Source organism: Sceloporus occidentalis, unplaced genomic scaffold (genome assembly GCF_023333645.1).
Source record: "Sceloporus occidentalis isolate IW3139 unplaced genomic scaffold, rSceOcc1.0.p SCAF_5, whole genome shotgun sequence".
NCBI classification, from domain to species: Eukaryota; Metazoa; Chordata; class Lepidosauria; order Squamata; family Phrynosomatidae; genus Sceloporus; species Sceloporus occidentalis.
The window spans coordinates 175,075,763-175,103,291 of NW_028316985.1; the positions used below are offsets into that span (position 1 = coordinate 175,075,763).

The 27,529-nt window shown below is 42.0% G+C and overlaps 1 protein-coding gene across 2 annotated transcripts; it reads left to right on the top strand.

Moving 5' to 3' along the window:
• Positions 1-666: 666 nt before the first annotated feature.
• On the top strand, positions 667-21,896 carry LOC149313176 (homeobox protein Nkx-6.1-like). Of its 2 annotated transcripts, XM_089527115.1 has the most exons (4): positions 667-808; positions 896-1,384; positions 7,784-7,956; positions 21,528-21,896. In XM_089527115.1, the coding sequence occupies exons 1-4, from the start codon at positions 667-669 to the stop codon at positions 21,789-21,791; spliced, it is 1,068 nt and encodes a 355-aa protein (XP_089383241.1). In that variant the 3' UTR covers positions 21,792-21,896. The 2 variants fall into 2 exon arrangements, with proteins under 2 accessions (XP_089383241.1, XP_089383239.1); XM_089527113.1 differs by having other exon boundaries at positions 667-1,384.
• Positions 21,897-27,529: the final 5,633 nt, after the last annotated feature.

Here is a 27,529-nt window from a genome sequence, read left to right on the forward strand (position 1 = left end):
TCCCTCAGACCCCTTTGGCTTCTTGGCCCTGTCCCCTTCCGCCCGTCCCTTCGGGTCTTTCCTCCGCGAAATAGACAGAGCTGGGCCTCCAAGCTGAGCAAAGACCCGAAGGCAAAGCCCCCTCCCTCCTTTCATGTCCCTTGCCTCCTTTTTCCCAGAAGGTCGGAGCAAAAGCCCCCCTTTTTTCTTCTGGAGCTGGAGACTCTCCCCCCTTTCCTCCTCTTCTGCGCTTGACCTTCTCCTGCTCCACCGAGGACCCTTTCCCAGCTTTTGCTACACTGAGGACCCCCAACAGCCCTCCTCCTTGACAAATCGGAGAACCCCACCAGCCTTATCCCTCCACAACTGGAGACCACACATTTTCTCGGGGAGACTAGACCAGGGACCCCCCCCCCCCCCCCACACACACCCACCAGATTTCTGGTTGACAGGAGCCCCCCACTCTCTCTTGGTAGATCGGGAACCCCCACCATCCGTATCCCTCGAAAAACGTGGCTTTTCCCTGGTAGGCCAGGGACTCCTTCCTTCCCGATCTCTGGGAGACCCCCGGCAGAGACTTTCTCCTAGTAAACCGGGGACCCCCCCACCAGCCTCGTCCCTCGAAGACCAGCCGCTGTCCAGAGCGGTCTCTCCTGGTCGAGAGGACCCCCGCCGCCCGGCCTGGGGATGCTGGCCTTGGGGCCGATGGAGGGCAGCCCCCGGCAGAGCGCCTTCCTGCTGAGCAGCCCCCCCTTGGCCGCCCTGCACAGCCTGGCCGAGATGAAGAGCCCGCTCTACCCCTCGGGGGGCTACCCTTTGCCCATCAACCCCGGCAGCAGCAGCGGCGGCAGCAGCAGCAGCGGCAGCAACGCCGCCCCGGGCCCTGCCTCGCTCTGCTCCCTCTCTTCCTCCTCCTCCTCTTCCTCCTCTTCCTCCTCCTCGGCCTCGGCCTCCCCTTCTCCGCCGCCGTCCGCCCTGAAGCCTCCCCCGCCGCCCCACTCCTCCTCCGCCGCCGCCGCCACTCCGCACGGCATCAACGACATCCTCAGCCGGCCCTCCATGCCCGCCTTGGCCTCCTCCTCCTCCTCCTCCTGCTCCTCCTCGGCTGCCTCCAGCTCCGCGGCGGTGGCTGTAGTTGCCGCAGCGGCCTCGTCCCCTCCGTCGGGGCTCCTGCTCCCCCGTTTCAGCAGCCTCAGCCCTCCTCCTCCGCCGCCTCCGCCGCCTCCTGGCCTCTACTTCAGCCCCAGCGCAGCCGCCGCCGCTGCCGCTGCCGCCGCCGCCGTGGCCGCCGTGGGTCGCTACCCGAAGCCCCTGGCCGAGCTCCCCGGGAGGAGCCCCATCTTCTGGCCGGGGGTCATGCAGAGCCCCCCCTGGAGAGACGCCCGGCTCCCCGGATGCGCCCCGCGTGAGTAGCAGCCAAGCAGAGCCAGCAGGGCTTTGAGGGTCAGATAGAGGCATCATCATCATCATCATCATCATCGACAATTAATTTTTGTTAGTATATGTATCAGCAGCAGCAGCAGCAGCAGCAGCATCCTCAATTAATTTTTATTAGTACATATATATAGATATATATTCATCATCATCATCTTCAATTGATTTTCATTACTATGTGTATTTATCGCCACTATCGTCAATTAGTTTGTATTACCATATGTATAATCATCATCATCATCGTTATCATTGTTTATCATTATATATATTTATCATCATCATACATTAATTTTTATTATTATATATATTTATTATCATCGTACTCATCAATTAATTTTATTAGTACTGTACATGTATCATCATCATCATCATCATCATCACTGTTATCATTCATTTTTATTATCATCATCATCAAATAATTTTATTAGTATATGTATCATCATCATCACGACTGTTTTCATTCATTTTTATTATATATATTTATCATCATCATTGTTATCATTAATTAATTTTATTATCTATTATTATCATCATCATTGTCATCACCGTTATCATCAGTTTTATTATTATATATATTTATCACCATCACCATCATTTTTGTTTTCATTAATTATTTTTATTATATTTATAATTATTATATTTTATTATTAATAACATTATCATATCATTATTATCATCACCATAACGAATTCTTATTATTCCACTCATCATCATCATCATCATCATCATCATCATCATCACCACTTATTATTAATTAATTTATGATTATATTTATTATTATTATATTTATCATCTATTATTATTATTATTATCTCGCCTTTTCCCCAAAATTGGGACTCAGTGCGGCTTGCAATATTTAAACAACAACAACACCATTTTAAAAAACCCAGACAAAATTGATACCTTAAAACAGAATTAAAATGATTACAATCATTGCTCCTTCCCTGGGTTGTGGTTGTGGTTGGTTGTGTGCCTTCCAGTCCTTTAAGACCCAGGGTGACCCTAAGGCCCTGCCATGGGGTTTCCCAGTCCTCAGAGTCCTCCAGAGAACCAGTTTCAAGCTCAAACTACAGAAGTGACATTCGTGGTTGTGGTTTCCGACTTAGGCCGGCCCTATCATAGGCTTTCCTTGGCAGCTTTCTTCGCCAGCTCTTATCATCCTCTGAGGCTGAGAGAGTGTGATTTGTCCAAGAGAGTGAGCTGGGCCTTGAACTCTGGCCTCTGGGGCCTTGGTCCAGCACAGTGGACCAGTACAAACAACAGATCCATATCAGTGATGCCTTTCTTGGCCGATCGAAATGCACAATATACTCGTTGCAAGCTTTCGAAGCTCCATGGGCAAAGCATTTCGGTCGGCCTAGAAAGGCATCACTGATATGGGTTTGTTGTTTGTAGTGAAACCTGTTGTTGTTGTTCTTGTTGTGTGCCTTCAAGTCATTTCCGACTGATGGGTTTTTCTTGGCAGGTTTCTTCCCAGGGAGTTCTCCAGTTCATGGCTAAACAGGGAACTGGATCTCCAGAGTCTCAGTCCAGGGGCTGACCGTAGTGAAAGAACGTCCCTTAGGTTTCCTTTTGGGAATGTATACACTCCAACCACTAGGCCGTGCTGCCGCAATTAAACCTGGACTTTGGTTCGCAGCTGAATGAAGGAAGGCCTGGCTGTAGTGCTGGGTTAGGAGGAGAGTCCAGGGTTTGAATCCCTCTGGTTCACCCCCTGGATTTCCTTGGAGAAGCTGGGATTCGAACCCAGCTCTTCTCCAGAATCATAGCCCAGTGCTTTCCCAGCCACACCAGGCTGGCTCTACTGCTTTCTTTCCTAACTCCTCCTCAATACAAAAACACACACACTGGGCCCCATTTCTTCAAACTCCACAGCATCCCAGAGCCACAAACCATGGTAGCTTTGAAGGGGGCCAACCCAAAATACAGGTCGCAGGGACTCCCAAGGGCCATCCAGTCCAGCCCCCTCCTGCCATGCAGGAACTCACAGTCAAAGCATCCTTGATTAATGATCAGCATATTTAATAATTCGTTTTAAAACAGAATTAACCCACTGGCTATCATTGGCACAATATCAATCGCCTGGAAATATTAGTTAATTCCTGGGTGGATGGTATTTTGGCCCTGTAACATAAATTGCAATATACAGATCAAACACAATACTTTTCTCATATATATATTATTGAAAAAAGGACAAACCAACACAGTACAAAACAAACATTACACAAGTCCTTACGAAACACATAAATTTCCTCAAAACCATCCTACTTAGCTTATATACAAAATCAAAAAAGGATGAGTTCGCCTAAAGAACATAACTATAATTGGTCTCTTGTTCTGTATTGTGTATATACACACACTGGAATATTAGATATGCAAGCATGCCATTAAACATTCATTGAAACAAGCACCCACTGCTTGAAAATATTCCCCCCCAAGGAGAAATTCCCAATAGCAAACCTTGGTTTTGCCATCTTTATATAAGGGACACCATTTAGCTATGTCACTGTATTTAATGGGACTTGGGCATCCACGGATTTTGTTATCCACAAGGGTCCTGGGACCAAACGCCAGCGGATAACAAGGACCCAATGTAGCTTAAAGTGTTCACAGTTTTGGGGTCCCCCCTTCCCTTATTTGAAAGGAAAGGGAGATTGGTGTATTTTAGGCTCTTCTTAACTGTCTAGAAAGAGAAGGAGAGAGAAGCCAGGAAGGAGAAGGCGAATCAAGAGGGAATGAGTGTGTCTGAAGAGTGGAGAGACTGGAAGGAACAGGCTGCTCTGATTGTAACTAATAACTACTAATAATAACTAATAATAGTCTATAATAACATCCCAAGGCCACAAAACAACGGCCAACCAAAATGCACAAAATACATGATGCAAACTTTCGAAGCTCCAGCGGCTTCGCTATACAGGAGAAAGGAAAATAATAATAATAATAATAATAATAATAATAATAATAATTTATATCCTGACCCTCTGTGAAAGATGCTTTCTAAAGACACTTTGCCCTGATGAAGAAGCCAGTGGAGCCTTGAAAGCTTGCAACCTGCGTTTTGTGCACTTTGGTTGGCCAGTTCAGGGTATCCCTCACAGCTGTGTGGATTTGGGGTGTTGTGTACTCAGAGTAGTGGGTTTGAGTGTTGCACTATGACTCTGGAGACTAGGGTTCAATATGTAGCTCAGCCATGAAACCCACTGGGTGACCCTGGACAAGTCACACTCTCTCAGCCTCAGGGGAAGGCCATGTCCAACCTCCTCTGGATACATCTCGCCCATAAAACCCCAGGTTAGGTTTGCCTTAGGGTCACCATAAAGTCCAAAACGACTTGAAGGCACAAAGTATGGCCAAGAGGGCCACCCCTGGATATTTAAAGGACCATTTTCTTCCCTTTTCCAATTCCAGCCCTGACCACTAGGCAGGGCGACCTCTCCCAGCTCCCTTCGTAGCCTCTTCCTTGCCCTCTCAGTCTAATTCCTCTTAAGTCCCTCTAAACCAGGTGTTTAGGGCTGCAATTTCCTCCGCTTTCTTCATGCTAGTCATAGACTGCAGCTCCCAGCATCCTGCACCAGTGCTAGGGCTGCTGGGAGTTGCAGTCCCACAACATCTGAAAGCCCCCCCCCCCCCCCCCAATACATCGTCCTATATATTATTTCTTGGCTTCACCAAGTCCTTTCTGCATTTCCAAAGTGCAGTAAACTTACATAGCGGGAACCCCGCTACACAAAAGCATCTTCACAGCAATCTCCATCTGCCCCTTCTCCAGGTCCAGCCCTGACCACTAGGCCCTGCAGCCTCCGGACATTCCCCCCAACCCCCCCCCCCCCCCAAACTTGGCGACCTCTTTGTCCTCTCCATCAGATATTGGTACTCTTGTTGCAACAGGTCGGCCGCCCTAAAATAAATACATTTCCATTGGGATTTTCTTGGCCAGGGAAGGTTTGCCTTTGCTTTGTTCTGAGGCTGAGAGAGTGTGATTTGCCCAAGATCACCCAATGGGGTTATTTATTTATTCATTTATTTGTATTTCTACGCAGCCTTTCTCCCAGGAAGGGACCCAAGGCGACTTACAAGATAAAAAAAAACCTTTAAAAAAGATAAAAACTTCACAGTAAAAATATAAAAATAATTAACATTGTTTGCAGGGGTGGTCCCGCGAGGGATTCGAACCCAGATCTGTCAAGAGTCCTTCTGTCAATGCTATGGCATTCTGGGGATGGCAGTTCTGTAAGACATTTAGCCTCCTTTCTGTGGCCACAACCAAAGATAGATCCCAGGATTCCACAGCACTGAGGCAGTTCAAGTGGTGCCAAAACTGTATTAATCCTGCAGAGCGGATGCGTGCAAAAGTCTACGGATTTGTAAGGGCGGCTGGTGGTGCAATGATTTGAGCGTTGGACTAGAGTCCTGGGTTCAAGTCCTCCCTGGTCTAGGGAAAGCCAAAGGGCAAGTCACACGCTCTCAGCCTCAAGAAAAACCCTTAGGGTCGCCATAAGTCGGAAATGACTTGAAAGCACACAACAACAACAACGACAACTGAGTTCAACACAACTGGAAAGAAACGATCGCAAAGATAATTCATTCTTGACGTCTTCGGAAGCGAGAATTAGGTCAAGTTGAGCCACGATCATCTTTATTTCATGTCTTGTCTTTATCCAGTTTATTCCCAAAATCGGTCCGAAGCCGGTTTCGTTTCTTTCTTCCCTAAATTTCTCCCCCCAAAATTACTTTTGTTGAGGCAGAAAGAGAAGGGGAAAACAATTCCCACGATCTTTGCTGGAAACGTTCCTCCTTCCAAGTTTTATTGGCTTTTAAAAGCATTTCTGTCGGATGAACGGGGAATAATTACCATTTTAATCTGTCTGGCATTACTTCTTTGTATGTAACGGAGGCAGAGGTGAACGTTATTCCTTTCCTGACGGAAAGGGAGGCGTTGATCCTTGCATAGGCTTGAGGTGCAATTAGGAACTACTCACAAGTAAACCCAACTGTAAAGCGTTAGATCGTGATGAAAAGCTCCGTTTTACAGTATTTTAAAAGCTTTTTGCTTTCGCTTTTCTTTCATTTTCGGAAAAAGGAGGCAGCAAATTCGACATTTTAAATGCATACCTTTTGGGAGATTTAAAATCCTTTTTGGGGATTTAAAATCTTTTTAGCGCAACTAACGATTGTTCTATTTTTTTAACGGCAAAGTCGGGTCCCTCCACCGTTAATTTTTGCGACCATTCGACCATTATATTATATATAATTATACAGTATATATTCTATTTTATTGTATATATATATATCAGGGCTCATTTACTGTCTTTTGAAACGGCTCTAGCAAATCTTTAAATAGCTGGGATATTTTCTAAAAACGATTTTGGCAACCGAGCGGGAATGCGAACTCGGGTATTTAGTCATTCTTTCGGCTATGATCCGACTCATATCTCCCCCCAAAATCCGGATTTCCAAGCGGATTTCCAATCGCGAATGTAAAAACAGTTGACAGTGGACCCACTTTGCATGCCTTTCCCGTTGCAGATGTTTTTCTCTTCTCTGTTGAACAACGACACAAGAATCGGAAAGATAAGTCGGGAAGAAACTCTTCTAGATCGTGGCCACACAACCCCAAAACCCCACAAAAAACCCTATAAATCCGAAAGATAGTTTCCTTCGCGCTAAGCCCCGTTTCATTCAATGGGCTTCCTTCCGAGGAGTCACGCCTGCCCTTTCCATTGCTCTTCATTTACTTGTAAGTTTATTGGTTTCATATATGTGTGTGTGTGTGTGTGTGTGTCTTACACACACACACACACAAGTAGACGAACTTACAACTAAATGAAGAATGGAAGAAACAGCCTGCACACACACACACACACACACACAGGGGCTTAATAATTATTCCCCATTCATCCAGTAGAAGTACTTTTATGGGCTAATAAAACTTGGAGGGAGGGAGGTTTCCAGCAAAGATTATAGATATTATAGTGTGTGTGTGTTTGTGTGATATGTATGTATATGTATGTGTGTGTATATATATATATATATATATGTGTGTGTGTGTGTATAATATGTATGTGTATGTATATATAATATTTGTGTGTATGTGTGTGTATACACATGTGTATGTGTGTGTGTATATATATATATATATATATGTATGTGTATATATGTGTATATGTGTGTGTGTGCATACGTGTGTGTATGCTTAATATGTAAGAATGTATGTGTGTGTATATGTGTGTGTGTGTATATACACACACACACACACACACACACACATACACACACATAGTATTGTATCTTATCTCTTTCTTTCATGGCCTTTTCTATGACGTATTAATATATATATATATACATCTGTCTGTCTCTGTCTGTGTTGCAGACCAGGGCTCGATCCTGCTGGACAAGGACGGCAAGCGGAAGCACACGCGGCCCACCTTCTCCGGGCAGCAGATCTTCGCCTTGGAGAAGACCTTCGAGCAGACCAAGTACCTGGCGGGGCCCGAGCGGGCCAGGCTGGCCTATTCGCTGGGCATGACTGAGAGCCAGGTCAAGGTGAGCCTCCTTCTCCTCCTCCTCCTCCTTCCCCAGCACCTCGCCTCCACTTCAGCCTCCTCCCCGGGAGGGATGCCAAAAGGGCCTCCCCTTTCTGCATCCACACTGGAGAGATAACCCGGTTTGGCACCGCTTTCATTCTGTTCCTGGCTCAACTTGGCTATGGAATTCTGGGAGTTGGAGTCGGTTGCACATGTGTCTTTGTACATGCGTTTATGTATGTGTGCATGTGTGCGCGTGTGTATTTATATGTATATATACATACACACGTGCACACACACACACATAAACTATATGTATATGTTATATACATATATATATTCACTATATATATATATATATACACATGTATCCGTGCATATAGATGTGTGTGTGTGTATATATATATATATATATATATATATATATTTGTGCGTAAATGCTATGTATGCATATATATAGTCACAATGTACTTATATGCATATATATACACATACACATGTGCATATATATATATATATATATACTATATGTATATGTTATATATGCACACACACACACACACACACACTATATGTATATGTTATGTATGCATATAGCTCCGCTCTGGGCCCCACAACAAACTCCAACTCCCAGAATGCCATTGCCTGAGCCAAAAAAGAGTGAAAGCTTATTCCTCCAGTGTGGATGCAGCCTCAATTGTCTTCACTTCTCACTTCTCATTTCTTCCCCATTCCAAATTTGCTAATACTTTTGTCGGGATCTTCCTCCTCGCAAACAAGTTCTACGTCAACTCAGACGTCTTCCAGGGGAAATATATATTTAGGACTGGAGGCAAATCCAGAGCAGTGTGTGTTTGTGTTTGTGTTTGTGAGTGTGAATGTGAGTGTGTGTGGGAGGGTTTAACATCCATTTTTAATGGTCCCAATCCACAACATCGTTACGTTTACTACAAGAAGGAGACTTTAACCAAGTCGGCAGCCCGATCTGGAGTTTCCTGGTGAGTAAGCCCCATTTGCTTTCCAACCCAGCTCCTTAAAGGATAAGAAGAGGCTCTGCTACCTTCGGAAAGCCACTAAAAACAAAGTGGAAATGTTTCTGGCAGTCGTTAAAAAGACGACTAAGGATCCCCGATCTCTTAGGATCCCACTGAAAGGCCTCTGCGTAGAGGCACATCGGGTTTCACGCTTACTATGGGCTTCAGTGGAGGTTACTCCCCAATGCAAACAGGTTTAGGGATCGCAGGGATGGAGTTTGGCATGGCTGGTGGACTCCACTTTAGTTCCTGGATGAAGCCACCCAGATTCCAGTTCAGCACTGGACTCAATGGGAATCCAGGCTTCAGTCTGGAGATTATTTACAATCCCACTCTCTCAGCCTCAGAGGATTGCAATAGCAAGACTCACTCTCTCAGCCTCAGAGAAGGGCAATGGCCAGGAAAACCCTACGATAGGGTGGCCATATGTTGGAAATGACTTGAAGGCACACAACCACAACAGCCACAACAACAACAACAACAACAACAAAGCTCTGCTGAGAGCCAACGTGGTGCAGAGGTTTGAGCTATGACTCTGAGAGACCAGGGTTCGTGTCCCCTTTCTGTCACACTCTCTCAGCCTTAGGAGACTGCAATGGCAAATCCCTTCTAGGCTGACCCCTTCTAGGCTAAAATATTTATTAGCCTTCACTTTCCCATATTAGAGATCAGGGATGCAGCTGATGGAGTGGGCTCTTAGGTCCAAAACACACAATAATCCAATTTGAGATCACTTTAATTGCAGTTAATTGCAGTTCTAAACATACTTATCTGGGAGCTTGTCCCTTTTTTTTTTTTTTAAACAACTCAATATGTATTTACTTCTGAGTAGACAGAAAAACGGTAAGACTATGGAGCCTGCAATCCTAGGCAAACTTAACAGGGAAGGATTCCAAGACATAGCCGTGTTAGTCTGCAGAAGCAGTAGGTAAAGAGATCTTGTAGCACCTTTCAGATTAACTGATGAAAGAAAGGAGTTGGCAGCAGGAGCTTTCATAGGCTTCACAGGGAAGAAGTTCAATTTAAGGCCCTTCTGAGCAGGAATAAATAGGAATACACTGAAAAAAATATTGCGGTGTCAGAAGGAGGACTTTTTTTGCATCTGTTTTTTGCATCTATTTTGCACAAAACAATTTAAACAAAATAAAAAATAAAAATAGGGGGAATATTCATGTATTTGTAGAAAAGTGTTACAAACCCAATTCCAGAAAATGCACTTAAATCCTCAGATCTGGAGGAAGTCTCCCATATATATATATACATATATATATAGTAATTTGTAGGAAAGTGTTACAAACCCACTTCCAGAAAATGCACCTCAATTTCTAGATCTGGAGGAAGCCTCTCTAATACAAATCTATCTATCTATCTATCTATCTATCTATCTATCTATCTATCTATCTATCTATCTATAATCTCTTTGCCATCTACAGTATATCTATATCTGTCTATATCTATTTAGCTTTGCCATCCTGTAGTCTCTTGTCTGGCTTTAAGCCCCTTTGAATTCAGAGGGACTTACTTCAGTCACAACAACAACCCTATTAGTTGGTTAGTTTAACTTTTGGGACACCTTAAAGACTAACGTAATTATTAGCATTTGCTTTCCTATACCTTCCTATATTATATAAAAGCAGTTGATGAAGGAGACTCTTAGTTCACCAAAGTTTAAACTGCAAGGAAAGGTGTTGTTTAATTGGATTGCATTATTATTACTGTAATGTTAGTCACACATATTCAGGGGGGACTTTACAAGAAGTGGAGGGCTTTCCTATACTATATATATACTATACTATACTATACTATACTATACTATACTATACTATACTATACTATACATTTGTCCGGCTGTTTCTCTGTATTTTGGCCCCTCTCATCCCCTGGAATGAAAAGGACCTTTTTGTTCTCCTGGGAAGAGAAGTGAGTTAACAGAGGCATGAAAGTGGTGAGGCTTTTATTCATAAAAGCCCCCCTCTTTCCATGCATTGATATCAATGGATGAAGGAGGGGATCCTGGTCAAATGGGGATTATTTAGGAGGGCAGTGGTATCTGTTTCAACCCTTTCTTTCCAAACTCTCCAGACAAGCCTTTGCAAGCCATGTATCTTTAACTGGAAACAATCAAAGAAAGACTTTGCAGATGATCTGGAGACCCTCATTTTGTCCCTGGAAATGAATGTGAGAGAGGCTGCAAAATGAATGAGGGAGGCTTCCTGAAATAACAGGAAAACAAGAGACCCAGACCTGATGATGTGGACTAGATTCAGGTTGAGTTTAACCCTAGTTGTAGGCCCAGTGGGATCAATGGGTCAACTTCAACCATAGGGAACTAAACTAGTTATATTATATTATATTATTTATTTCATTTCAATGCCCCCTTTCTCTCAGACGGGATCCAATTACAATAAAATTTAAAACAGTTAAAATCATCTAAAAACAGTATAAAACGAGATAGAAAGATATCAAAAGTTAAAAGCGTAACTGAAACACACATTAAAAACCACCCCATTTGATAACATATGTAGTTTCAATGGGTTTACTCTGAGCATGACTAATTATGAATCATCATCATCATCATCATCATCATCATCATCATCATCTTCTGAAATATGTGAAACAGGCTGGAAAATGAGTGAAAACAACGAAATGAATGCTGTAAGTCAGCAATGGCTTGAAGGCACACAACACAACACAACATAACACACCTTCTTATTCTTCTTGTATATTTTTGTAATGAATAAAAGCTCAAGCTGGAAACATTTTGGGTTATCTGTTTAGGAGTCTATATCTGAACAGTTTTATCCTGCCTCCCATTCCAAAAATGTTTCTACAATATTAATAAGAATAATAAGAAGAAATGCCTACTCAAAAGTAAACCCCATCGACTTCAACAGAACTTACTCCTAAGTAAATGTATATGGAATATAGTCTGTGGGAGTAAAAGTGCCCCTCTCCTGGTTCATAGGAAATAATAGCCTAATAATAATAATTAGGTTATTATTATTAATTCCAATATTATTAGCCTAATAATAATTAGCATATTATTATTATTATTATTTATTTATTTATTTATTTATTTATTTATTAGCCTTATAATGCTAATAATAATTTCCTAATATTTCCAGCTTATTTTCTAATATTTCCAGCTTGGGCCTTTGCAAAATGTTCAGATTGTGACCTATCCTTTGCTGAAAAAAGTTTGATGCTTGATGAAATTTACTTCTAAGATGTGTGTGTGTGTGTGTGTGTGTGTTTGTGTGGTCTCCTGACAAATACTCTCAGAACTGTATAAACCTTTAGAAGAACAACAAAAAATTATAACATTAAAAAAAACATACCATGAAAATGAGTATCTATATCCTATTAAACGTTTGCTTTGAAGGAAGTTCCACTGCTTCCAAAGAAACTTATTGCTCCAAACTCAGACTACAGTCTCAGGTAAAACTTTTACCTGGAAGTAAATTTTATTGTAGAGCCAGAGTAGTGTAAGTGGTTTGAGCCTTGGACTCTGACTCTGGAGACCAGGATTTGAATCCAGCTCAGAGATGGAAACCCACTGGGTGACCTTGGGCAAGAAGTCACACTCTCTCAGCCTTAGGGGAAGGAAAAGGCAAACTCCCTCTGAATAAATCTGGCCAAGAAAACCCTGTCAGAAACGACTTAGAGGTACACAACAACGAAACAAAAGCAGCCTTTCAGTGGAACTCTTCTTCTTCATCACATTTCAAATGGAAGACATCCAGGGGTTGCTGTGTTGGCCATTTAACAACACAGACAAAAATCCATCAGTGATACCTCTATTGGCCAACCAAAATGAACAATATACTTGCAACAAGTATGTCTGAAAGATTGCAACAAGTCTATTGTGCATTTCGGTTGGTCAATAAAGGTATCACTGATGGTTTTCATTTCTAATAGGTTTATTTTCTTCTTGTCAGTTTTTCCCAGCTCTCACAACTACACATAGGAATGGAAAATAGGATGGTATTATACATAGTTGTTGTTGTTGTATATATATATATCTATATAGTTGTCTGTCTCTCTCTCTCTATACAATACAATTTTATTGCAGTTAACTGGACTTTCTCCTGCATAAAGATGCAGAAATTCTGGTAGCATGTTTCCATAGGATTGGTACCATCCTCCTAAACAAGCTTGCAAATAATAATAATAATAATAATAATAATTGGAGTGTTATAACATCAGGCAAGGTGTTACAAACCAAACAGGAGAAAAATTAGAGATGTTTGTAAGATGCCTGCATTTTGTTGTTTCTGTCCTTAGTTAAGATGGCATGGGGAGGGTATCTTTATCAGGCTGGCATATTATTTTTCTTTAACCCTCCCTCTCTTTGGATTCGCAGACCTAAGAGGCAGAGTCTGAATGTGTCACTGAATGACACATAAGAGGGGTTAATAAACTAAATGCACAGAGATGGAGATATTTTCAGGATGGAGATAGGGGCTTGTCTGGAGGAAAACAAATGAAAAGGAGAAGCGAAAGGGAATAGAAAAGCAAATAAGAAGGGAACTCAGAAGAAAAACTAAATAGAAGGTAGACTAGTCAGTGAAGAAAAGGATGGTGTTTTTTTTAATGATGCAGTTCACAGGTTCTATTCAAAAGATTGTTCTGGTCACTAAGATTTAGTGTATAGGTCAACACACACACCTATGTATATTGTGTGTGTGTGTTTGCATATAGTGTGTAAGGGGGGGGGGGATGAGGGCATTGCCCCCCATATGAATTCTGACCCCATGCAATCTTCCTTCATTACTTAAATTTCTAGCATTTCAGAGAGTAAGTCCATGAATTCCTGAGCTCTTGCATTTTATGCCTTTTCATTTCCTTGAGAACTTTGCCTGCTCTTTTTCTTGGGATACTCGAACTGTCTTTCTAAACACAGGTAAATGCAGAAGTGAAGTTTTAAGTTGCTAGAAACCAGTTGCTAGAAATTTGGGTCCGAAGGAACATTTTTTGGGTGTGTGTGTTTGTGGAGAACTATAATTTGTATTTGGGAAGCAGTGGCCCCAATTTGCCCCAACACTCAGCCACACTTCTGCCAAAATCCAATCCAACTGGGACTAAAAGTGTAGTAACCCACCTGTCTGCCCAAAAGGCAGTCCCCCTTGAATTCAAGGAGGCTTAGGTACAGGTATGTACTGTATATGCAGCATTGGAACCCTGTTAATAGAGGGATAAAGTGCCCAAGAGTTAGCATTGGGGCACTTTTTAATTACTTTTTTGGAGTGGGAGATCTCTTTAGACAATACTGTAAAGTTATAAAGGTACTGTCTGTCACTCTTGGGTACCATCCAGCCCAAGTGAAACATTTTTGAATGTTCCTGGTTTCAACAGAAGAGACTTGAAGTGGTACTGAATAAGTGGTATTGAAAAGTCCTTAGACTGTCACCTCAATGATGACACCTGGGCCATCTAATTGTGGTTCCCATTCTACAACCTTCTTTTTGTTGTTACTGTATGTCTTCAAGTAATTTCTGACTTATGGCAACCTTAAGGCATACTTATTAGGGGTTTTCTTGGCAAGAAGTGTTCAGAGGAGGTTTGCCACTGCCTTCCTCTGAGGCTGAGAGAGAGTGATTTGCCCAAGATCACCCAGAGAATGTATGTGGCCAAGTGAGTATCTGGGAACCCTAGTCCTGGGATGTATCTGGGGATCCTAGTCCAACACTCCAACCACTGTAGCATCCTGGCTTTCCTATAACCTTCTTTATAGCATAGGGTTGGGGAAAGGGGAAACAGTTTGCAACCCCAAAGTCCCTACAGTCTGAACTTTGATAGTAGGGAGAAAAAAGAAGTCAGTCAACAGAAGGGATGAGTCTGAAAATGCAGTTATACCCCTTTTCTATTCATGTTTACTCAGAAGTAAGTCTCATTGTTCTGAATGGGTCTTGCTCCTTAATGAGTGAGCATGGGGTTATGCATTAAAGCATGGGAACTTGCATTAAAACTGGGATAAAGGCTGATATTTGAAGACTACCTAACTGGGAGGAAGCCTAAAAGTAGGACCCTTTTAGAATCAGTTTAGGAGTACATTATCAGCCAGCCTTTCCTATTAGTGATAAAAATGTCTGGGAATTGTATTGGTCTACTGAGAATACAAACACGTTTAGGTAACTGTGCTAAACCCTCAGCATCAAACATGCTTTGCTGGAAGGAGAGATAACATTATATTAATATTTGACATCCTATTAGTAGCTGGTTGTTGTTGTTGTTTACAGAATCCCTCCATTGTTTGAAGGAAAAAAGGAATCATTTATACTTATTTTACAATAAGTATAAAATATAAATAGAGCACTATGTTATAATAGCTTTGAAGCAGCCACAATAATTATGGAACAGATAACAGTTAATGAAACAAATGTTGTCACGATGGGCAGACATATGATAATAGTTTCAAATAATCTTTAATGATAATGGTGGCCATGCTATGACTGTTCATTACTATTAATTATCCCTTTGAGGCTTTGGTACTCAAATGTATTTTTGTGTACTTTTTGGTACTCAGGAGTAATAATGATAACAAAACCAGGATGACAGTAAGTAAGGTTTGGATGCATTTCACACTAGGCATGAAATCCTGTATTGAGTTATATGTGAGCAAGTTCTACTGAATTCCCCGAGACTTGCTTCTGAGTAGCCATGTGCAGGGTTTTGTAGTATGAATATGAATGTCAACTTAGTTGATGAATTAATGCATTAAAGTAATGTCTACAGATGTAGCCATGATTCTATATATGATGGAAAGACTATTAATAATGCTGATTCTGGTAATAAAAAAGGTGGCACAGTTTCAATCTCATTTGCTTGGAAGCAAATCCCATTGATTTCAGTGGAATTTACTTCCTGGAGTTGGAATCAGAAAATATGCCTGTGGATGCATATAAATACTGAAAGATGCCTGGCCAGTTCAATGGACAGCCATCATATCTATCTGAGATATTGCAAAATACTGCTTTATACAGGAATCTCCTTCTGCACAAGATCTCCCATTTTCAATGGAGGTATATGTTTGGCATAGCAAGGGTGATCCTGGACATGCAGAACTAACAGCTTTTGCTTGGTAGAAATTTTGTTGGAATTGGGTGCCCTCAAGCTAACTCCAATTTATGGCAACCCTAAGATAGTGTTTTCTTGGAAAGATGTACTACGAAGAGGTTTGCAGTTGCCCACCTCTGAGGCTGAAAGGATGTGGCTTGGCCAAGGTCACTCTGGGGGTTTCCATGGCTGAATGGGGATTCAAACCTTGGTATACCAGCATTTTAATCCAACACTCAAACCACTTCACCATGCTTGCTCTCAGCAAGTCTACAAGAAAGAGAACACACCACTGGTAAAGTACAATAACATCCCAAATCATGATACCTTTATTGGCCCAATCAAAATGCACAAAATACTTTTAACTCCCAGGCATTCAAAGCTCCATTGGCTTCCAGCTGGTGCTGTTCTGAGTTAAGATGCCATGGAGAAATATCCATGCAGGCATGTCACTCCTCCTTCTGGCTATGTGGGTATTGGGAGACAAAGCATTTTAAAGTCCAAGAAATAAAAATTAAATACCATTAGCAACACAAAAAGATACTTCCTTTGAGATCCAGGATGCCTCCACTGCTAAGTTCTCTTTAAGTACCTAATAATAATAATAATAATAATAATAATAATAATAATAATAATAATAAAACCTGTGGTAGATCAGACCCAAGAGCCATCTGGTTTGGCATTCTAGTCCTACATTAGCTAACTAGATGCTTATGAGAAGCCCAGAAGTAGTGACTCCAGTGGCAGTGGGGAAGTAAATCTGTTCTGCAATTTAGTCAAGACTTCCAAGGGGCCACCCAACAGGTTCAGCAACTGGGATTGCTCATTTAAAGTTTGGACTAAAATCCAGAACAGACTCATCACCGTACTGACATTGGAGCCAACACCCTACTCTGCTCCTAGGAACACTACACTGTTTAGAGGCATTGCTGTCTCACATGCTAAAAGTAATATACTGTTGTTGTTCATTGCCATCAGTTGACTTTGACGTATGGTGATCCTATGAATTTGAGACCTCCCAGTCACCCTATTGTCAATCTGCTAAGGTTGGACTTGCAAACTCAGAGCAGTGGCTTCCATGATGGAGTCTACCCCCCCCCCCCTAAAAATAATAATAATGCAGCCTTCCTATTTTCCTATTACCTTCTACCTTGTTGTTCTTGTGTGCCTTCAAGTCGTTTTGACTTATGGTGACCCTAAGGCAAACCTATTACAGGGGTTTCTTGGAAAGTTCCTTCAGAGGGAGTCTGCCACTGCCATCCTCTGAGGTGGAGAGAATGTGACTTGTCCAAAGTCTCCCAGTAGGTTTTCATGCTTGAGTGGAGATTTGGACCCTGGTCTCCAGAGTCATAGGCTCAGATCACTACACCGCACTGACTTTGCCTTCTATCTTACCAAGTATTAAGATCTTTTCAAATGAATCATGTCTTCTCATGATACAAAAGTTTGATAGCCTCAGTTTAGTCACTTTGGCTTCCAGAGAAAATTCAAGCTTGATTTACTCTTAGACCCATTCATTTGTCATTTTAGCAATCCATGGTATCCATAAAGCTCTCCTACCTAGCACCACATTTTAAATGAAGTGATTTTCTTCTTATCAGCTTTCACACCCATACATGGAAATAGGAATTATTATGGCAGGGACAAGCCTGACCTTTGTATTCAATGATATATTGAATATTGGGGTAGTAAACAGCCACCTTAACAAGCAACCATTCTGTAAGGCGCATTAAAAGGAATGGGAGGTGCCATTAAATTTTCTTCCATTTATTTTCATGTGCCTTGTGTCTGAGAAAGCAACAGTGCTTTCAAAGTCTCTTGACGTGATAACAAAATACAGTTATCTCCATCGCAGGTATATTACAAAACCATAGAGAAAACATCATATATATTATAAAGTCATATATGTCTTCTAGAATGCAACCTCTTAGAAGAAGTAGTATTTCCTCTGTGTGCAAGAGAAAATGCTTCTAAAGCAATATCTGCCACTCACTGTTTTTCTAATATTTGTGTTTGCAGTAGTTATCTTTTAAAATGGGAAACATGCCCCTGGTTAAGTTGCAAGCAACTTTTTAATTGATCAGGGAAATTGATTCAATGGGTGGGATCTAGACTTAATCATGCTTAGAGGTGTGTGTGTGTTTGTGTAGATGCATATGTGCCTTCAAGTTAACTGTGGATTTATTAATTTCATAGGGTTTCTTAGGCAAGGAATACTCAGAGGTGTATTTGCCAGTTCCTTCTTCTGAAATATAACATACAGCATCTGGTATTCATTAGTGATCTTTTTGATGATATTTTTTACATTGTTTTTATTGATATGTATGTATTTTTATGTTGAATTTTAATCTGTAAGCCACTTTGATTATCGTGGAAAAGCGAGATAGAAATAAAATCTATTATTATTAATATTATTATCTTTGATCCAAATACTAACCAGGGCTGACCCTGCTTAGCTTCCAGGATCAGACATGATCTGGTGCCTTGCATAGAGAAGGCCCACTAAAAACAATGGGGCTTAATGTAGCCATATCTAACTTGTCTCCTTGATTTCAGTGGGCCTGGTCTAAATTTTACTAAGCCTGGAAACAACTTCATGATTTTAGCTAATACATACTGAATCATAGAATCATAGACTCATAGAATCATAGAGTTGGAAGAGACCGCAAGAGCCATCCAGTCCAACCCCCTGCCATGCAGGAAATCCAAATCAAAGCATCCCTGACAGATGGCCATCCAGCCTCTGTTTGAAGACCTCCAGAGAAGGAGACTCTACTACACTCCGGGGGAGTTTGTTCCACTGTCGAACAGCCCTTACTGTCAGGAAGTTCCTCCTGATGTTGAGGTGGAATCTCTTTTCCTGGAGCTTGCATCCATTGCTCCGGGTCCTAGTCTCTGAAGCTGCAGAAAACAAGCTTGCTTCCTCCTCAATATGACATCCCTTCAAATATTTAAACAGGGCTATCATATCACCTCTTAACCTTCTCTTCTCCAGGCTAAACATCCCCAGCTCCCTAAGACGTTCCTCATAGGGCATGTTTTCCCCCATTAACAGTGAAACAAAGGCTCATAACAACATGTTCAATAGCCATGGGCAGCTATGGGCAATGTTAAAGGTATAACTTTATTTGAAAGGTTCACACAGTGATGGAAAGAAATAGTAGTTTAGAAACTACTAATCCCCCCCCCCCTGGTTTTTTCCCCACTACAGTTCCCATCAGTGCACAGCAGAATAGCCAAAAAGCTGAGAACTGCAGCCTTAACAACATCTGGTGGCCCACAGTTTGCTAAATCCAGGCTTCGCAGAGAATAAACTGATGCCAAGGCCTACCATTCTTTCCACTAAACCAATGTGATATTTTCACTGACTCGTAAGAGCTCTAAGATTTCAGACAGGGAGTCTCTCAAGCCTAAGAATTTTTCCTTAGGATGAGGAGGGGGGTTGTGTGGACATTCAGATGTTGTTGGCTTGCAATTATCAATGGTGAAGAATGCTGAGAGCTATAGTTCAGCAGCATCTGGAGAGCCACATGATTCCCACCCCTCGTGTAGGGGTAATTTCTATTCACATCATTTGATAGAATTGCTGAATTACTCCAGACCTGCTGATCTAGGAGACAATTCCATTTTAGTTGATAGAATTGTTGGATTACTCCAGAACAGCTGGATTTAGGATCTAGGCATGTAAATTGACTTACATCTCTTTTCCCTACTCTGTTCTATGGGTTTAATGATTTTATTTATTTCATATCCCCTGCCCCCTCCCCAGGAGTTCAAGGTGGTTACATCCAATTGCTAGTCCAAATTGGCATGGACTCACTGAATTAATTGGAACATATGTAGATGCGTGTATCTAGTTGGGACTAGCAAATGGATTCTTTGATTGAGTCTATCCATCTGGAATGTGGTCCTCCTTTCCTGCTTCCTTCTTACCTTACCAAGCATTATTATCTTTTCCAGTAAGTCATGTCTTCTCATGATATGGCCAAAGTACAACAGCCTCAGTTTAGTCATCTTGGCTTCAAGAGAGAGTTCAGCTTTGGTTTGCTCTAGGACCCATTTATTGGCCTTTTTAGCAGTCCATAGTATCCAGCAGAGGAAGGTAATAAAAAAGTTAAAAGTCTAGGGCATTACTTTACTTCTTTGGTTAGCCCCCTGTTAAATTAACTTGGATTATAGATGCTTGATAGAATGATATATATCTTGTCATGACATTGAAAGTGGGTGGGTGGTTATCATGGGAGAATCATGGGCTGAGAGGTGGGACCTTTGGCTGCATCCACACTGCAGAAATAGTGTGGTTTGACACCACTTTAAGTGCTGTGGCCCAACAAACTACCATTTTCAGAATTCCATAGCATGGAGCCATGGCACTTAAAAGTGGTGTCAAACCACATTATTTCTGCAGTGTGGATGCAGTCTTTGCCTACTGCTCATGACCCATCACTCATGTGGCTGCTTTCTTTTTTGGAGCACATCCTCAAGACCACTGAATGAAAGGACTTAACCCGAAATAGAAACACTTTTAACAATGGACTCACACATCTCCAAGCAGCCTTAGAATACTCAGTGGCATCACCAGGGGGGTGCAGGGGGTGCGAACTGCAACAGGTGACATCCTATACTGGGGTGATGCCACTGCTCCTCATACATCTGCCTTTGGGCAGAAATGGACTGGCATTTACCTATTAAAATGATAAAGAGATAGGATGAGTAGGGTGAGGCTCAGTGGGAGCAGAAAGAAGAGGCCCCAGGGTTTTTAAAAAATTATTTAAAAAATAGCTCCTTTTACCAAATTTTCACTTCAACCACATGAAACTATGTATATGTAAATGCACTGAGGCTGTGCGAATGATATTGTAGTTTAAAAATAGAACTTTAATTTTGCTAGTTGTTTATGTCACAACTATTACCATGACATTTAGTGAGATGCAGGAATTACGATGAGCAACATTAGTACAAAAAACATGACTAAAGATCGTGTATGGTGTGGGATGAGAGGAGGTCTATGGGGATGGTGGTGACACCATGAGTTACTGCACTGGGTGACGCCAGCCATAATGGAAATACTGGAAGTACTCAGTTGCTTGGCCACAGGCCAGGCTCGCTATGGGATTCTGAGTGTTGTAGTCCAAATAGGTAACTTTTCCAAGCTCTGTATTTGTGGCAAGGGAGGATGATCTATCGCCATGTAGACAGGATGTTTTTGTAAATGAGAAAACCCATGGGGCAGGATCTGGCCAAAGTGAAGAAATTCACATTGGCCCTACAGATTTCAATGCAAATGTAGATCACAGACTTATTGCTCTCCTTTGCAACCCAGTGTGACTTGCAGTCTTTTTCCTGGGTTGGAACTGCAGTGTGCAAATAACGTAATTTGATACAGCTTTAACTTCCATCGCTCAGTGCTGTGGAATTCTGGGATTTGTGGTTCATTTCTGTCCACTTAACCCCTGTTTCTTTCCCTCTTTCCCTCTGTTTTCATTTTCAACCGGGCCAGGTTTGGTTCCAGAACCGTCGGACAAAATGGCGGAAAAAACATGCAGCTGAAATGGCGACGGCAAAGAAGAAGCAGGACTCAGAGACGGAGCGTCTGAAGGGGGCCTCTGAAAATGAGGAGGAGGACGATGACTACAACAAGCCCTTGGACCCCAATTCCGATGATGAGAAGATCACACAACTCCTCAAGAAGCACAAGACTGGAGGAGTTGGTGGTCTTCCTCCACATGTCCTCCACACATCAGAAAATGAGGGCTCCTCTTAGACCATGGAGGGCCAGAGAAGGACCCTTCCCTAAAGACCCCCTTGCCCACCCCTGGCCCCATCCATGGAGGACCACGACCTCTGGAGGGTGACCAGATGGCCCTCACCTCAAAGGAGGATGAGGCACTATAAAATGGAAGCCCTTCTAGGCAAAAATGGAAGACCCACCCAAACGCAAGCTCAACACACTCCTAGGAATGTCAATCCCTGCTTCTTAATCATGAACGAAGGGTCTTCCAGGAAAAATGGAGAACACACCCAAAGAAAAGCTCAAACCACCCCTAGAAATATCAGTCCATGTTTCTTAGTTGTGAACAGAGGACCTTCCAGGAAAAATTGAGGCCCTTCCAGGAAAAATGAAGGACATGCCAGGAGAAAAGCTCAGCACACTCCTAGAAATGTCAATCCACACTTCTTAGTCATGAATGGAAGACCTTCCAGGAAAAAAGGAGAACCCACACGAAGAAAAGCTCAACACACTCCCAGAAATGTCAATCCCAGCTTCTCAGTTGTGCTGCAAAGGGAGGAGGACATTGTGGGATTCCTCCTGGACAGAAGTTTGACATGGAGGACATATCCAGGAAAAGGAGGATACATCTGGTCACCCTGAGAGTCCCCCCCAATTCTCCCTTTGAAGGTGGCTCCCTCCAGACAGATGTAAAGAAGAGCTATTTTTCTATCCAGCAACAGAAAAAAAGGAGGGAGGAAGGACCTTCAATGGCACCCAAGCTCTGGTGGTCCAGCAGTCAGGGGCATGCTTTGCTCTTGTGTCCCATCCCCAAAATCTCCTCTGCACCCTTCTCAGTGGACTCCAGAAAAGGGGTTTGGGGGTACCAAGACTCAAATTGGGAGACACCCCATCAAAGAGCTGGGCCCCTTGCTGGCAAGAAATCTGACAGTAGTGACACTTTGTAAATACATTTAAAAAAACACACACACATGGGACTAGAGGACTTCTTTGGACTGTGAATATGGGCAACTGTACCAAACTTTGGTTACCATTGGTTTGGTTGCGTGTGTAGAAAGAGTGGCTCATTTTGGTTTTCCTTTCCTCCTCCCTCCTCTGTGTTGCTTCCTTTAATGCGTCATCCTGTATCATTTTTAGTTGGGGCAGAAGTTCCTAATTCAAAATAGTTCCTAATTTCACTCTATTTTCCCATCCAATACAGTAATCCATGCCCGAAAAAGGAGTTTAAAATGTAAGCAGGTCCCTTTTAAGTGCATCCTTTTTTTTGGTCAGGATAACATTTGGCAAGCTTTAGAGTTACACGGGAGTCTTTCTCAGGTAGAAGGAGCGTAACAGTGGATATTTGCACAGTCCGTCCCAGTTTTTAAAGGGGAATGATGTAAATCTGGTCCTGAGCACACTTACTTGGAAGTAAGTCCAATTGAAACCAGCTGGAGATACTTTAAAGTGCATCTGTAAATTACAGGCGATAGTCTACACATTCCTGTTTATTTCCTCACAGTTGTAACTGGGTCTTAGAAAATACAATTAAAAACCTTTTATTTTAAAAATTATTGGCCAAGCATAAAGACTTGTGTTTCTTATGCCAGTAAAGTTGCTTAATTATTAGTGTGGGGCTTTAATTTAATAATAGTAATTAAAAAGAAATCCAGAAATAAACCCCAGGAGAGGATAGGGAAAAATAAAAATTAAAGTCAAACTTATCTGTTTTCAGAAATACCAGGCCCTGCTCCAAGTTTGTTATATTTGTTATGGTGAATTTGTCTGCTCAAAAATCCCCACTTTGTTCATTTGCTGCAATTGACTTTGAAAAATGTGAATTGCTGGGCTTTTGTGTGTATAAACAATGAGTATGTATATTTCTTTCTTTCTTTCTAAAGGAAGTTAATGATCATGTTGTATTGCCATCTTAACCTTTTATTAATTTATACAAAGATGTTTCGGTTTGTAAACAGAAGAAAAACCTTTGCAAGATCAGTTCAATACAATGCACTTTGTTTGTTTTTTTAAAAAGATAGATGAATTAAAATCAGTTATAAGAAGCCTCTTGCCTGGATGATAAAGAAGGAGGGGGGAAAAAGTGGGAAGCTTGAGATGATATCGTCTCATCTGAGATTAAATAATAAAAATTGGTCATTCACAACGCAATCTTCTTAAAAGAGAAGACATTCGATATTGTTTAACAGAGCGAGTTTGAAAATAAGATGGATAGTAAAACAAATATTTGCTTCATTGCTTTCCCCTCCACCAGGAAATGCTCACCCACTTCCCTTGTGGAAACTTTATGGGGAAATACAGATTTTGTGGTGGTTTTCTTATTTATTCTCTGTTGGGTTATTTCAGGTCACTCAATTTCTGGCCATTTTTCAGAGTGGATGAAGCAGAGAGTGCGGAGAATATTATGAATATTATGCTGTTGGGAGCCAGGAGAGAAGGCCTGCCAGTACAGTAGGGGGAAAGGGAAATAGAAAAGAAGGCAACAGAAAAGGAAAAAGAGGAAAGGAGAAGTAAGTTGAAAAGTTACAGAAAGTAGAGAAAAAGAGGAAAGGAAAGTGGAAAAGAGAAATAGACAGGAAACTGGAAGAGGAAAGTGGAAAAAGGGGGGAAGTAAAGTTAAAAACAGAAGCAGGAAAATGGAAAAAAAGAAGTAGAAAAAAAAGCAAAAGTAAGGGGGGAAAGCAGAAAAGGGAAATGGAGAGGAAAATGTAAAAAGAATGTTGAAAAAGAGGAAAGTAGAGGAAAGGACAATAGAAATGGAGAGGACAATGGAAAAGAAAAGGGGAAATGAAGGAAAGAGGGGAAAGGGGGGGGAAAGATGAGGTAGAAAACTAAAAGAATAGAAAAGGAGTGGAAAGGGAAAAAGTAGAAAAAGCAGAGGAATGTAAGAAAAGAAAATGGAGAGGAAAGTAGAGAAGTAAAAAAAAGGAAGAAGGAAAGGGAAAAGAAAAGAACAGAAAGAGGGATAGGAAACTAAAATAATACAAAAAGGATTAGAAAAGGAAGGAAGGAAGGAAGGAAGGAAGGAAGGAAGGAAGGAAACGAAGAGAAAAATGAAGAAAGAAGACAGGCAGATGAAAAGACAGGAAAAGAAAAATAAAATAAGAAGGAAGAAAGGAAGGAAGGAGGGAAGGAAGGAAGGAAGGAAGGAAGGAAAAAGAAAAAGAAAGAATGTTGGTGTCAGAAAAGGGAGAAGGAGAAAGAAGAACAGAAGAGAGAGAGAGAGAGAGATACAGAAAGCAAAGGGCAAGAATGAAGTAACAAAGGAAAGGAAGAGAAGGAGAAAGAGAGAGAGAGAAGAAGAAAAGGAGGAGGAGGAGGAGGAAAGGAAGAATGTTCCTGTGAAGCCAATGTGGGGCGGGTGAAGTATCAGTGATTTCGGTCTAACCAGGTTTAAAATTTCTCTTGTTTCCCTCAAAGGGATTGGAGAAGCCTCCCAGGGAGATATAACTATGACCAGGGCACTACAACAAGGCCCAGGCACCAAGTACAAAAACTTTGTTTCTGGAGAAGACAGCACCATAAGCAAAGTATCAGGAAATCTTACCTTAAAAACAGCAATGATACACATTTACAAATATTCCATTTATTATTATTATTTTCATATGGCTGTTAAAAACCATTCCTGACCATTCTGTTCTTTCTCTCTTCTGGTCACAACATCAAAAGGGAAGGATGTGATTTTGAGTGAAGGAGTATAGACCACTTTTTAACATTAGTGGTGTATTCAATACTCCTCACAAAGTGTGGGTGAGGCCTCTTAAATCTGCATCTCCATTGCAGAAATAATCAGTTTGACACCACTTTAACTGGAATCTTGGAAATTGTGTCTGTGTTTGTCTTGGGATGTGAGCTCTCTGACACAGAAGGCTAAATATCTCAAAACTACAGTTCCTAGAATTCCATAGTACTGAGCCATGGCCATTTAAGTGGTGTCAAACCGGATTATTTCTGCAATGTGGATGTAGCTGAAGCTGGCTTTGAAAGGGGATTTAGCAAGAAAGTCTCCCTCTCAAGGCAGAGAGCAAATGGTAAATAAGGAAAGGTCTTGAACTCTGGCAGAGAGGGACTTCAGGAAAGGAGGTGGAAAAATTCCACATGTTCCTATACTCACTGGGGGATTCTGGGAGTTGCTTTCCTTCAGTTGCAGAGTTTTATTTATGTCCTCCTCAGTGCTCACAAGCAATTATAGCAGAGGACGGGAAGATGTTGCTGTGCCAAAAATGGGGAATACTGATCTTCTGAATCCAAAAGCAAGTGGGAGAAGACTGTGGTGTCACTAAGGGGGTGCAGGAGGTTCAGACCGCACCAGGTGATACCCTAAGAAGGTGTGACACCACTTCTCCCCACTTCTTCCTGCTTTGGGGTAGAAAGGGGCTGTGGCATTCACCGGCATCCCCTTAAAACACTGAAGAGATGGGGTGAGTGGGGTGAGACCAAGAAAGAGGAACCTTATGGTTGGCTGAAGATTTACTCAAGAGCTGGACATGGATTTGCCATATCCCACAATATTATTATCATCTCCCAGCCCAGCAGGGCCACCAAGATGATGCACAACAGAGAAAAACATTTTAAACAAGACAGAGCTGTATCTCCACTGCAGAATTAATGCAATTTGACACTGTTTCAACTGCCATGGCTCCATGCTATGTCATTCTGGAATTTGTAGTTAGCCTTCTCTGTCAGGGAGCTCTGGTGCCACAACACACTACAAATCCCAGGATTCCATAGGATGGAGCCATGACAGTCAAAGTGGTGTCAAATTGCATTAATTTGGCAGTGTGGCAGCAGAGATGAAACCTTTAAAAATAAATTAAAATACTGATGATGGACTTTTAAAAATGGTCTAAAATAGTTGTGGAACATAATTTTAAAACAAACAAAACAGTCAAAACAATTTCATCCATTTCAGGCTATATGGAGTAACACTGTTTCTGTCCTCCAGAAAGTCAAAAAGGATACAGTCAGCTTAATTTCTCTTGGGAGAGAGTTCCACAGTCAAGGTGCTTCAATAGAGAAAGACTTGTTGCATAAACGCACCAGCTGAGTGTCATGAGGTGCTGGGCTGTGCAACAGGGCCTCCATTGAAAATCTCAGATTTCAGGCAGGTTTATATGGGAGGAGGTGGTATTTCAGATATCCTGGCCCCAGGTTGTTCAGGGTTTTATAGGTCAAAACCAGCACCTTGAATTCCAGGAAACTGGAAAATGGTGCAATTCTGGGCAAAATGGTATTATATGGTGTCTGAGTGCACACTTGACACCAGTCTGGCTGGTGCATTTTGCACTAGCTGCAACTTCTAAACACTTTTTAAGGACAGCCCCACATAGAGAACATTTGTTGTTGCGTTGGTTTCTGACATAACAACCTTAAGGTTTTCCTTATGAAAGTCAGCATGGTGTAGTGCTTTGAGTGTTGGACTACAACTCTGGAGACCAAGGTTTGACTTCCAGCTCGGCCATGGAAAACCACTGGGTGATCTTGGGCTCTCAACCTCAGGGGAAGGCAATGGCAAATCTCCTCTGAACAAATCTTGCTAAGAAAACCCCATGATAGGTTCGCCTTAGGGCTGCCATAAATCAGAAATGACATAAAGGCACACAACAACAAGCTTTTCCCTAATCCAGGTATCATGGGGGTTTCTGCAGCTGAGAGTGTGTGACTTGCTGAAGGTAACCTAGTGGGTTTCCATGGCCAATTGGGGAACTGAACTCTGATCTCTAGGTTCATAGTCCAACACTCAAAGTACTACGCTGGTTCTCTTAGAGAACAGT